Below are 12,119 nucleotides of genomic sequence, written 5' to 3'. Positions count from 1 at the left end.
TCCCCGCCAAGGACCCGCAATAATAGGAGAAGCAGCGTGAGGGCTTTCAAAGTGGCACGATGCTGCTGGCAGCACAATTTATCAGCCTTCCATGAATATTCATCCAGCTCTCTGCTTCCTCCAGGGCGACTGAAAACACGTCTGTATTAAGTCTCTTCTACGTGCTGTAGATTGGAGACACCTGAACCTTCTGGCCCCTCATTACCGGGCTCCAATCTCGCTGGCCTGCACTCAGCTGCCGAGCTTCATTAAAATAAAGTGGAAATTCTCTCACTCAGTGCACTAACAAGGTCCGGGTCAGACAGTCTCCATGATTGTGAATCCGCCCTTCTTTACATGGTGATTGTGATTGAGTTCCCCCTGACGAGAGAGCAAAGGACAAACAGGCTGATGGATTTTCCAGCCCAGTTTCCAGAGTGGAACCAGGATGAAGATTGTTTTTAGCAATTTAGTTTCCTCCTCCATCCTGACAGGAACCTAGAGTGCCGTGGATAACAGATCTGCAGGCTTCCCGGTGCTGTCCCAAGATTACAGTCTGGAAAGGGTGGGAGGGGGGCTCTTGACTGGCAGGCCGTGGCCCTGGTGGTCCCCGGGGAGGAAGGGAGGGGGATTTGTGATGGCTGCGTTGACTCGTACTTCTCTTACAATTTTCTCCAGGCTGGTTTCAGATTGTCAGGCTGAAAGAGAGCCCTCTCTGCATAATTCATCAGATCTCGTCTCTTTCACTGCCGCCAGCCGCGCGGCCCCATTGTTGAAGGAGACACAGCGATGGAGCTCATCACAACATGCTAACGTTATTGTTCAAAGCAACAATTCGGAAGCAACTTAAACATCCTTTCATCTTCCTTCTAAAGAAAGATGCAACAAACATGAAACAAAACCTTAAAACACTTGATTTTAAAGAAAAATATTTTAAAAGACACCTCATCAAACGGGATATTTAGCTGTTCTCTAGCTCAGACATCATTTTGTAGCCAATTAGCTCAGCATTTCCTCTGTGATGCTGCCGAGGATCTGCCCTTTTCAAGCTTGTAGCCGGTCTCATCGTGATCGAACGGTCAGTCATTTCTAGAGAATTTGCGAGGGAAAACATCTCATCTCTGCTGCGCGACATTTTCCTTCATACAACGCGACAGTGCGAAATAATCTGCCTTTGACAACACAATCTGTCATTTTTAAAACCTGACAACTTCTGGCGGTGTGATAGTAAAGGCAGGCTGGTGCCAGGGGTCAGAGGTAACCGTGACAACGGAGGTAACACTATGTTCAATAACGTGTTCTGAGAGTATGTACAGTGTGGGGTGTTTTCTAAAGGTGGCTTCTCATTTCCACATTACGAGGATTGATCCACCAAAGCTCTGCTGCTTTGAGAGTGTCAGGACTGATTTGTAGAAACAAATATAATAAGATTATAAAGACAGGCTGTTTATTTTGTTTTAACTCTTGTCTCGATCTATTAAATGCCCATGAATCCAGACTGGACACACACACACACACACACACACTCCAATCGGCCAAATCTGCTCGTCCTTGGGCTGTGGATGGAAACTGTGGGAGGAAAACCTGGAGAAAAACCCACACAAACACCAGCAGAACAGATTCCACACAGTGAGAGCCTGGATCAGAACCCAGAACATTCCTGCTGTGAGGTGCCAGCACTAACCACTGCGTCATCTTCATCATCAGTGCTGACCACTGCATCATTGTCGTCCACATCTGCATCCTCTTCACTGATAAATACTGCATCATCTTCATCACATATTAAAGGTTCCTGTTCAACAAAAAAACTGTTGCAGATCTTTTTGTTTCCATTTCAGACTCTTATTTGCAAATCATTTTTGTGAGGAAAAAAAAAGACCACCAGTCATTTCTGTCATTGATAAACTAATTGTCTATGCAGCGCAAACAAAAATGGCTTGTCAGAGCTGAATCCAGGCTGCGCGGACAGAAGATGCTCAGACCCGAGTCAACTGCGCCACCTACTGGACAAAAACTTGTTACGCTCATTCTTCAAATCCCGGCGATATAAAAACCACTCAAAGAAACCAGTAAAAAGGAGAAAAAAAACAGTTAAAAAGAAAAACAAGACAAAGTGACACAAAATATAAGTTCCTCTTAACTTTGTTCTTTATTACACATTAAATAGGAGTGGTGGGATTCATGGAAAACAAACAAAAAAAATGCTCATTTGAGAACAGATCGCCACTCAACATCACCCACTAGTGTGTTGTGGTCGTGGATCCACTTTCCCCGACCGGGAGCCAGTCACACACGGAGCAGGGCAACGCTCTGCTGAAGCAACATTCATTTAGACAGACTCACGAAATGAAGCACAATTTACAAAATATGAACCTTTCAGTATCACAACTATACAAAGATTGTTAAAATATGATCTAGGTATAAATGATACATTTCAGTAATCAGATGTTGGCACACAATAAAGGAAGAGGAACATTTCAGTAAAAGTTTTACAACAGTATTAAGAGGGTTTCATAATTAAAATTTAATTATCTACTTCATGGAGGGAAAAAAGAGGTAATAATAAACAGGGGTCAAAAATCATTAATGTTGAAAGTCAACACGCCGAACTAACGTGTGGACTGTTGTTACCAGCGCTGCTCTCTGACAGCAGCAGGCCGGCTGTTCCTCAAATGTTGTCTCGGCTCTTTCTATTCTACATGTAGCACCCAACGCAAAAGGCAAAAAATAAAATAAAATAAAAATCTACAGAACACGACGGAAGAGGTGACATCTGGGCTGACCTGGGAGGGGCACCAACCTGTTTCCTCTATGTGGAGTTGGCCAATTTTCTCAAAAAAAACAAACAAAACAAAAAAATCCCAAAAAAAAATCCAATTTTCTGGCAAATTATTGCCTCATTTGAAAACATCAGTTCCAGTCGCGTCTCCACAATGCACATGCTTACGAGAGAAAAGCTAATTACTCTCCCATTGGAGAGGCGTTTTGAAACTCTGCAAAAGGAAGCGAGTGAAAATTGGCCATAGCTGGACTTCAAGATGCTGTGGCACCGCGCTGCCGTTCCTGAAGCTGCACCAACGGTAGTGTCACGCTTTGTCCCATTAAACATGGCGTTGTCAGAGAACCGTTAGGAAAAGGCCGTGAAATTATTCCTGCGACAGCAAAAACCGGTGTAGAGACACGATTCCCCGCACCAGGGAACATCTCTGTGGGGTCTGCTGGAGCCGCCACAAGACTGGGGGGAGGGGAAATACCTGACAGCCAATCTGAATGAACCTGCATTAATCTGAGAAATCTGACCTCATGTCCATAGGGGTCGGAGTCTGACCCCGTTACTGGTGCCAGCCAGGACACACGCATGCAAAAGGAAGAATGTCAGCACAGAACTCAGCATTAGATGAATTGGTAGCTAATTAGCACTGGTAGTTTCATGCAAAGGTATTGGTGACATAACGGCTGGGACGACTGGATCTCATCTGGCCTCCTGCTGATCCGCTTTTTAGTCTTTGGCATCCCAAACTCAAAAAAACATTACAGGATAAAACAAAGGGTGTTAGCGCCAAGCTCCGCAATGGAAAAAGATACAATTTAACATCATCTGTTTAAAATAAGAAACAAAATTAAGAATAAGGTTCGTGGATCAACTGGCACAGAAAATAAAGTGGATAACAGAAGCCGAAGATTCATGTCAGGTTTAGTATTCAGTATGGTGGGAACTGGCAGAGAGGCTAATAATTTAGTGTAATGTACAAAATGTATTATTTTAACTGTTCAGAGTTTTTTTTAAGTCTGGCTTGAAAAGGTGAGATTATTCACATGAGTGTGCACTTTGTCTTGGACTTCTTTTTCTTCTTTTTGCCCTCCTTACTCATCTTCTCCTTGTGCTTCCGGATTTCTCGCACTAATGTGTAAAAGGCATCGTCAACGCCCTGAAAAGAATAAAACAAAAGGAGGGGGGGACACAAAGGATTTAAAGGGGATTTCAACAAATTTATCATTTTTATTCAACGGTTTTGACAAATATTCTGCAGAGTGTTTCATTTTATTTTAAATCTCTGAGTGTATTGCCCCCGCCCAGCAATAATAAACTTGTAATTTATGCAGACTATCTCTTGTACTACAGTCCTTGAATCCAATGCAGGACGACACTGCTACAGATTCCTGCTTTAATCCCTTTACAGCTGCACTCAGTCATCTCCAGTCTGCAGAGCTGATGCATAATAAGACTTTAAAAGGATTACATTTGGGGGTTTTTAGCGCCGATGTCAACATTTATATTCTAGAATAATATATCACCTGGTGTTAATGATTTACCTTTGCGCTGTACTGCGTTCAGCAGAACAAGACGAAACTTAAGATTAAAGTGTTCCTTTGACTTAAACATTAGCTGGAGGCTAACCTCATCTGTTGACTCAGTGATGTGTTAACCCCTTAACAAACCTTACCTGTGAAGTACTTTTGTTCACTTGTAAAAGCCACATACACAGAGGATGATCCCAATGAGAAGGACGGGTCCATATGGACACCGATTACAGCCCGTCTTCCCGAGGTGAGGGGCTATGAGCCCTTCAAACCCACCCATCTTTAAACCACTTTCCACCCCACTCAATGCTAAATTCCCATTAACAGCCTAAATGAACATTTAGGTTTGATGGAATAAACAGGAAGACAAATGTTGCACCCAAGATCACCGAGATAAAGCAAAACCCGACTGAGACCAGTCTTAAAGCCTCAGAAAGTAGCCTCGCCCACAAACATAAATGCATCAATTTGACAGGCTCTCCTTTAGACACATTTCAGCAGATGATTTCATCCCAGACACGCTGTAATCTCTGTTAATCACACAGGTCGGCACACCAGCCCGTTACCCTTCTTAAGGACGATTTCAGCAGAGCAGGATGCTTTCACACTGGTTTCCAAGTGCAGGTCAAATTCACCTGGAAACCTCCATGGTGGGATTTATAACTTTAAAAAGTGGATTCAATTTGCAAAGCGTATTCTGCGGGTCATGAAGCCAGTGTGAGAACAGCCCTGGATAATAATGATCTGTGATGATGACATTCTGGAAAAGGAGGAAATCAGCAGCCTTCTGTTAGAGCTTGACCACAGCCCCAGCTGATACCAGCAGATTAGATCGGAGGACCCATGAAGCACCATCTCTTCTGTCGCCTTTACTGCCACCAACAAAAGCACACACAGGCCTGGTGGACACATGGCTGCAGACACTTACCCCTTTCACATCACAACACACTTTCTAAGCTTGACACAGCGTGGAGTCTTTTCTTCCTTGCTGAGTTTATTGAGCCGGTACTGCCTGATCTCCCGTACCAGAGTGTAAAAGGCATCTTCCACTCTCTGCAGCAGTGAGGGATATAGAAGGACAGCGTATGGATGGAGGCATGCGTTACAGTTTATAAAAAGGACGTAGGTTTCTGAGGAGGGTCTACCTGCGTCGTCCGGTCACCCTCATTGCACCCAGAAACTGAAACTCCATCGTATGAATGCACTCACCTGTGTCATTCCCTAAACATTTTCCTTTTTGTAATTTGAGGTTTGACCAAAAGGGACTTAAGCAAAGAATAAAAACATCCTACACATGAAAAACAGCAGGGTGGACAGATTTACACACAAAAACCGTGCACCTCAATTAGAAGGTCAAGTGTGGGTTATGAACATATTTTAAAAAGGTGTGCAAGTCAGTGATAATTACCATTTTATTATTTACATTCAGCCTGCATTTATAACACTAGTCAGACTGAACAAATGCACTTGGGTGAATAAATCCTCCCACTGTCCAGAGAAGAGGACCTAAATTTTAATTAGCATGTGTGGTGCATGTAAACAGATGCAGGGAGATGAGTTCAGTTAAAGAAATGTCCAACATGTAGCTGCCGACACTGTTGAATGTCCTGTGGAAGTGAATTATTACTACAGAGGAAAGCAGGGAACCAAACTGCAAGAGGATAAATTAACAAAAATCAATGGGTGATTGATTTTACCCACTAAAATGGAGTCATGATTCACCCCAAATCAGACTGACCCCCACGTTAAAATGTGTTTCTGCATCATTCAGCCTCCCACGAGGCCACGCCAAAACACACTGGCAGATTTTAGCCACCGCAGAAAGCAGAAAGCAGAATCAATGGAATTTTATAGACCAGTAAGAAGCCCTTATGATGACATCCATTGGTCCATGACCAAGAAGCATGCAAGTCGCTCACAAGTTTAAAAAAAAAAAAGCGTATAATCGAAGATGAATATCGTCCAACAACATTAACAACAACAGTGGAGCCACTGGATTTCAGAGAGAGCAAGACACTTTTAGTCTTACGCAGCTTTGATTTGGGACTGACAGACACAAAACATGCAAAGGGATTTCTCAGCCATTTCCAGACAGACTGCAAAGTTTAACTGTCCGAGTGTGTGCGTGCATGTGCGGTCTTCTTCAGCTGCACTCTCACCTGTCTGGTTTTGGCTGAGGTCTCAATAAAGGGAATGCCGTAGCTTCGCGCCAAGTCCTGAGCCTGCTTGGTGTCAACTGTCCGGGACGGGAGGTCACACTTGTTCCCCACCAGTACCATGGGGACGTCCTCAGAGTCCTTCACCCGCTTAATCTGTTCTCTAATCACAGACAGACATAGATCCATATAAACTCAGTTTTGTGGGATTGTTCAGAACATTGGTACTTTAATGTTGATTTAAATAAATCTCATTTGGTCTTGAGAAAAATGAAGGTAAATTTGTTGAAAAGACTGGTCCAAGTGTGAGGAGAAGTGAGTCAACACATTTACCTTTGAAAAGGGTAAAAAGTTACTGCTTGTACTTAAAGATTGTTCACTCTAAACAGATTTTTAAATGCACTCCATCGGAATGATCACTGCTGGTGGTCTCAGATCAAATAAAGAATTAGTTTGAAAGAGAGTTAAAATTGCTCCTTCTTGTCTTAACAATGCTACACCTTCAAGACTTTGGTGCTTTGAATGGAATTTAATGAAGTGAGCTGAATATGCGACAGCACAATAAGAGTTATTTTGACAGGAAAGAGTGCTGAGGAGAGAAAACAGCTTTTGTGACGTGATCACTGCAGCTTTTGCACCTTCCATTAATCACTGTGTCATTTTACAAAGACGTGAAAGGTCAGTGGGCTGTCTGAGTTACAAACACCAGTTCATGTCTGCAGCCAGTATGTTCCAGTACCAAGGCTCCCATTGGACCTTACTTGAAAAATCCATCAAATAACAATAATCATGTTATGCATGGATAAATCATTTGGAGCCACTTTTGTAATTTAGGAGCCTTTTCCCCTACAATAAAAACCCGTTTGTGGTGAAGTACATGGCCTGATCGGAGATTCTGCCTTCTACATGACCTCTGCTCACCTATAGTGATGAATGTCCTCGAAAGACTTGGTGTTGTTGATGGCAAAGACACAGAGGAAGCCCTCCCCCGTCCTCATGTACTGATCTCTCATGGCGCTGTACTCCTCCTGACCTGCAGTGTCCAGGATGTCAAGTAGACAGGTCTCTCCATCAATCACTACTTGCTTTCTGTAGGAGTCCTGTCAGAGAAGAGTTTAAAGATCAACGATCAATGAGCTGAAGGTCCAAATGGGTGGATAATAAAATTTGTTCACACACGCACTCCCTGTAATTGAATTAAAATGTTTTGACTGTTTTCCCGTGAGATAATTACGCATGCAAGCTACATTTCAGCAGAGAAGACCTCAAAATACACTGAACTTTCCACTGTGGCAAGACACTCCACCTTTTCACACTCGCTCAGATACTCCAGGAGTAATTACAGTCTAGTTCAGCAGGTTTTTGAGATGCTCTCGAGTCTCTACAAATAGTACGGTGGAGCTCTAACCTGCAAATTCACATCCATAATTGATTGACTGTGTTCGGTCTGACCCCCCAAGAAAAGGCAGGGCAACACGGTACAGCGTGCATGTTATTTAGAACCTGTTTGACGTATTTTTAAAGACCTGAACCAGAAGAACTCGCTGGTGTTGCGTTTTGAAACAGTTTGTCCTTGTTGCAGTCCTACAACAAAACACACAGAACCACACACATCAGCACATGCGTTCACACTCGTACCTCAATGGTGGGGTCGTATTCATCCACAAAGTGGTTCTGGATGAGCTGGATAGTAAGCGCACTCTTGCCAACACCTCCAGCTCCCACCACTACCAGCTTATACTCTGTCATGATTTACCTGTGGGAAGAAAAGGAGGTTAATCAACACAGTTCATTTTGCTCCAAAAGGTCAGCTGGATCATTTGTGTTTCGAAATCTTCCTCAAAAAGAGGAGAGCTCTCATAGCATAATGTGTGTGCTGGAGTTTTTGTTGTTTTTCTTTAATGTCCTTCGATAAGATACAAACTTGGATAAGATACAAATCTGAATAAGCACCAAATGAGACGACACAAAAACTAGTGCTGAAATCTGATGCTGAATACCTGTCAGAGGGCTTGAAACACACAAGCAGATATTAGCATTGTCCCAAAGTTAAGACAACTACGAAACTTTAGAGAAGCAATTTGAATTATAACCTGCTTAACTAAGTTAAATACCAATTTAAATTTAGTAGCCATCTCACGGTAAGAGAAATTAATTAGAAACTAACCACAGGCAGAAATCTATAATTACATTAAGGCTGCAAAATTGACGAGCAGCTATGAGGCTGTCTGCTGTCGTTTTGTGCAGAAGCGCCCATCAATGGTGGCAGCTGGCCCTTTCACAGGGGCCGCTGCTCACAGAGCTGCACAGCCTGCAGTCAGGGAGGAGCAGCACTTTCCCCACACAAACAAAAGCATAAATGTGGTTTCAAAGGTATCCAGCCCATTGGTGTCTGCCATCATTATTTGATGAAACAGTCTACACACACATTTGGCCCAGAACTGTCTGGTTGTCAGTGAGGCTCCACAACTAGAGGCTTCTTCAATAAGCCCATGGTTATCTGAGTAGATGACACATCTGATAAAGTAATTCCTGCAAATGCTCTTTGCCCTGCATGCAGAAATATAATCACTTATTTTCACTTAGTGCAGAGTGTCTGAAAAGTGAAAGGGGCTGCAACAGCGTGGAAAAGGTTCCTTACAGACGGAATAACCAGCAGTGAAAGAACGGACGGATTAACAGCCCAATAATTAAGCTACTTTGAAATATTAGCAGTCTCAACTTTGCACAGGCCGCCACACTTTTCCACAAAAGTCTGTGAAACAGTTTTAAATCCGTAGTTACACTTCGGACAAGCTTTGCAGTTAGAAGCAAATTGATTTAAATACAGACCTCGGCCCGCGGGGTTGCCAGATTGGTTGTGTGAAAGCTGTACTAGCCCGGCTGCTGTGCTGCTAACTGGGTGAGCTCTGGAGCTCGAACACCAGCTCAAAAGTCCAGTAATGAGCCCACATGAGCTCATTTTCCGAGATTTGTACATGTAAAGTGTGGACGCAGCTCGGTGTTCGACACCTGCGCGAACCGATACAGTTGGGTCCATTCAAAGGGGAAAGGTAGAGATTTTAAATCCGCCATTGACAAGCTAGCCCAAAGGTCTGCATTGCAGGGCCAGACGTTGGTTAACAACTGGGCGTAGTTTGTACTCACGCCGAAAATGGATGTTCCTACTCCGGTGACATTGTTAAGCAGTTCTAAAAGCGGACTCGTTGAACTATTGCCTAAACCGGAGTGCACAAAATAACCATTGACCCCCACAAAGCGACACACACGTACAAATGTTACCAGTTTGCTTTACCTTTTAGCGAATGGAGTTCCGCGTCCGAAGTAGCGACCAAACAAGTCAGGCTGATAATCCTCTCGTTTGACACGATCTATGCATTTCCTATCTCACACCGAATCCGCCGCATTTAAGTCGATCTACCTCGTCTTCCACAAGCAAATGGGGGGGCGTGCAAAGTGCGTAAATTAATCGATTGAACTTTCCATTTGATCCAGCGTCCGGCCTAGCTGCTCAGGTTGGCCTCCTTTAAGCGAATATGGGCGGATACCGGGGCGCACTTTACCCAGAAATCATAGCAACCGGTTTGGGGCATTCCACTCAACTGTGTTGCAATATAGACACAAATAAGCTTGTTCTACGTCCTCTGTAAATACACTCTATTTAATTTTTAAAATAACTATTATAAACGAAGATTCATGTTAACCAGCGTCATATGGAGACATTTTTTGCATCGTAGCAGAAAGTTGTATGTCCAACTTCTTTACGATCGAAAAAAACAGTTGGGTAGTGTTTTATTCTTGTATTTTACTATTTAATATTGTGTCTTTAGAGATCACGGTAGGTTCTTTTTATCTGTCCTGACGATACCTGCTGCAAAGTCAACAAAGCCTAGAGGGCGACTCCTCTTTATATAGGCTCTAAATATAACTGCCTCGTGCTGGAGGACGTCATTCCCAGGCAGGAAAATGATTTGGCAATGCTTTCCAGAGTGTTCGCGAAGCTTCCGCCTGCGCAGCTTCCTGCGCATAAACGCAGATATTCAGTTTAGAACAGAACCCTAGGTTAAACAGACGGCAAGTGAATCTAAGATTGATTGATTGATTGATTGATTTGTTTGTTTGTTTGTTTGTTTGTTTAAGGTCCGGTTAAAGATTAATAGATTGTTTAGAAAATAAGTGGACTGATAAATCTTGTTTTTAGCCAGTAGCCATAACGTGAGCAAAAGGTTTTTTTTAAAAAAGGAAAAGAAAAGAAAATGTCATGATAATCATGAAGCTGTTTTAATACTGCACATCATCAGACACCAAAGAGGTCGCTATTGACTTCGAATCTGCTATATTACAATTGTTTTGCACTATGGTTTGTTTACTATGATACATATTTATGAGAAATCAGTCTCCGAATTTCTCTAAATCAAAAAATGTTGCACAATATCCACACCAATTTGAACCAAGAATTAAAACGTTTTAAATAAGAAATTAACCGTTTTATCTACCAAGTTTCATACTTTTAAAGCAATACGGTCTTTTTAAAAGTGAAAAAGGCAACCTATACCATGCCTATACAGTAGTTACTTTTTACCGTAGGATTTTATTTTATTTTGAATTTTGCTTCTGACTCCTAAGTAACTGGTACAAGATTGTAGAGAGTAACATTAGTCAGAAAAAATGTAATGAAAAAATGTAATCACAGGTGACTTGATTTTCTCCTCACTAAGCATTATCTTTTTTTTCTCCTCACTAAGCATTATCTTTTTTTTCTTTTTCTTTTTTTTAATCTCTAATAATATTTTTTGACTTTTAGGGGGTGAGAGTCAGAGCTCGAACGGTAGTCATGACATAAATTACCCACCAGAGGGCAGTCAAGCCTCGTTTAACGCAACCCCCTCCGCCGAACGCCAATCACAGGCATCCGATGATGTAGTGTTTATATCCAGAGATTGTTTAATGGTAATATGTTATCATATTTAACGCAAGCTGAAGATTTTAAATGTGAATACAAATAACTTTTAGGAACCGAGGTGTAGAAGTGTTAAAAGTGAGAGTGTATGTTTTTTTTTTTAACTAAATTTACTAAATGTCTATTTAGTTTATCTGAATCAGCAAAATAGTCTTTTTCTAGATACTAAATGCATACATTGTTGACTTGTAATCACTGGCATTCAACCATTTAGACACGAGGGGATGGGATTTAAAAAGTAATCTCTATTCCACGTGGAAGGGGACTGTGTGACAGATCATCAAGCATGAACGTAGCATCATGTAATTAAAACAAATCAAAGAAATACAAATATCGACTTTTACAGTGTAAAAATCTAAATAAAATGTATAACTGAACACAGAAAACACCACGACTGAATATATGATGTCTCGCAAAAATCATGTTTACTGGATGGAAGGGGGGGTGGATAGATCATTCGATCAAACTTTTATTTTATGGCCGTCTGTGCAGAAATGACAGTAGTGTTTCTAAACCTTATGGAATATTGCCCCAGAACATACATCAATATTAGTGTCGACTGAGTGATTAATTGACTGGAGGAGCCGTTTCCCCGTTGGCGTTTAAAAGTTTTCCCTCGTAAAAAACAGATTTATTTTTTAATTTATTTTTCCAGAGGTCTTTGTAGCGATCCCCCGCCTGTGGAAAAGTTGGCTCCCCCTCCCTGACCGTGGATTGCAGCT

The 12,119-nt window shown here is 42.1% G+C and overlaps 1 protein-coding gene across 2 annotated transcripts; it reads right to left on the bottom strand.

The window, feature by feature from the left end:
- Window positions 1–2,105: 2,105 nt before the first annotated feature.
- On the bottom strand, window positions 2,106–10,260 carry kras (v-Ki-ras2 Kirsten rat sarcoma viral oncogene homolog). 2 transcript variants are annotated; one of them, XM_057052989.1, is made up of 6 exons: window positions 9,733–10,260; window positions 8,076–8,193; window positions 7,359–7,537; window positions 6,441–6,600; window positions 5,210–5,334; window positions 2,106–3,908 (listed from the first exon to the last, which is right to left on the bottom strand). In XM_057052989.1, exons 2-5 carry the CDS (start codon window positions 8,184–8,186, stop codon window positions 5,215–5,217), a joined length of 570 nt encoding a protein of 189 aa, XP_056908969.1. In that variant the 5' UTR covers window positions 8,187–8,193; window positions 9,733–10,260; the 3' UTR covers window positions 2,106–3,908; window positions 5,210–5,214. The 2 variants fall into 2 exon arrangements, with proteins under 2 accessions (XP_056908969.1, XP_056908970.1); XM_057052990.1 differs by lacking the exon at window positions 5,210–5,334 and having other exon boundaries at window positions 9,733–10,242.
- Window positions 10,261–12,119: the final 1,859 nt, after the last annotated feature.

The sequence above is a fragment of the Takifugu flavidus genome, chromosome 13 (genome assembly GCF_003711565.1).
Source record: "Takifugu flavidus isolate HTHZ2018 chromosome 13, ASM371156v2, whole genome shotgun sequence".
Lineage (NCBI taxonomy): Eukaryota > Metazoa > Chordata > Actinopteri > Tetraodontiformes > Tetraodontidae > Takifugu > Takifugu flavidus.
This window is presented reverse-complemented; position numbering and strand designations above follow the sequence as displayed.

Coding starts and splice junctions, on each gene's coding strand:
- kras (XM_057052989.1), bottom strand. CDS start 8,186: ATGACAGAGTATAAGCTGGTAGTGGTGGGAGCTGGAGGTGTTGGCAAG. Junction 6,601..7,358: donor GAGGACATTCATCACTATAG/GTGAGCAGAGGT, acceptor GTCTGTGATTAG/AGAACAGATTAAGCGGGTGA. Junction 5,335..6,440: donor CCTCAGCCAAAACCAGACAG/GTGAGAGTGCAG, acceptor TCACTGCTGCAG/AGAGTGGAAGATGCCTTTTA.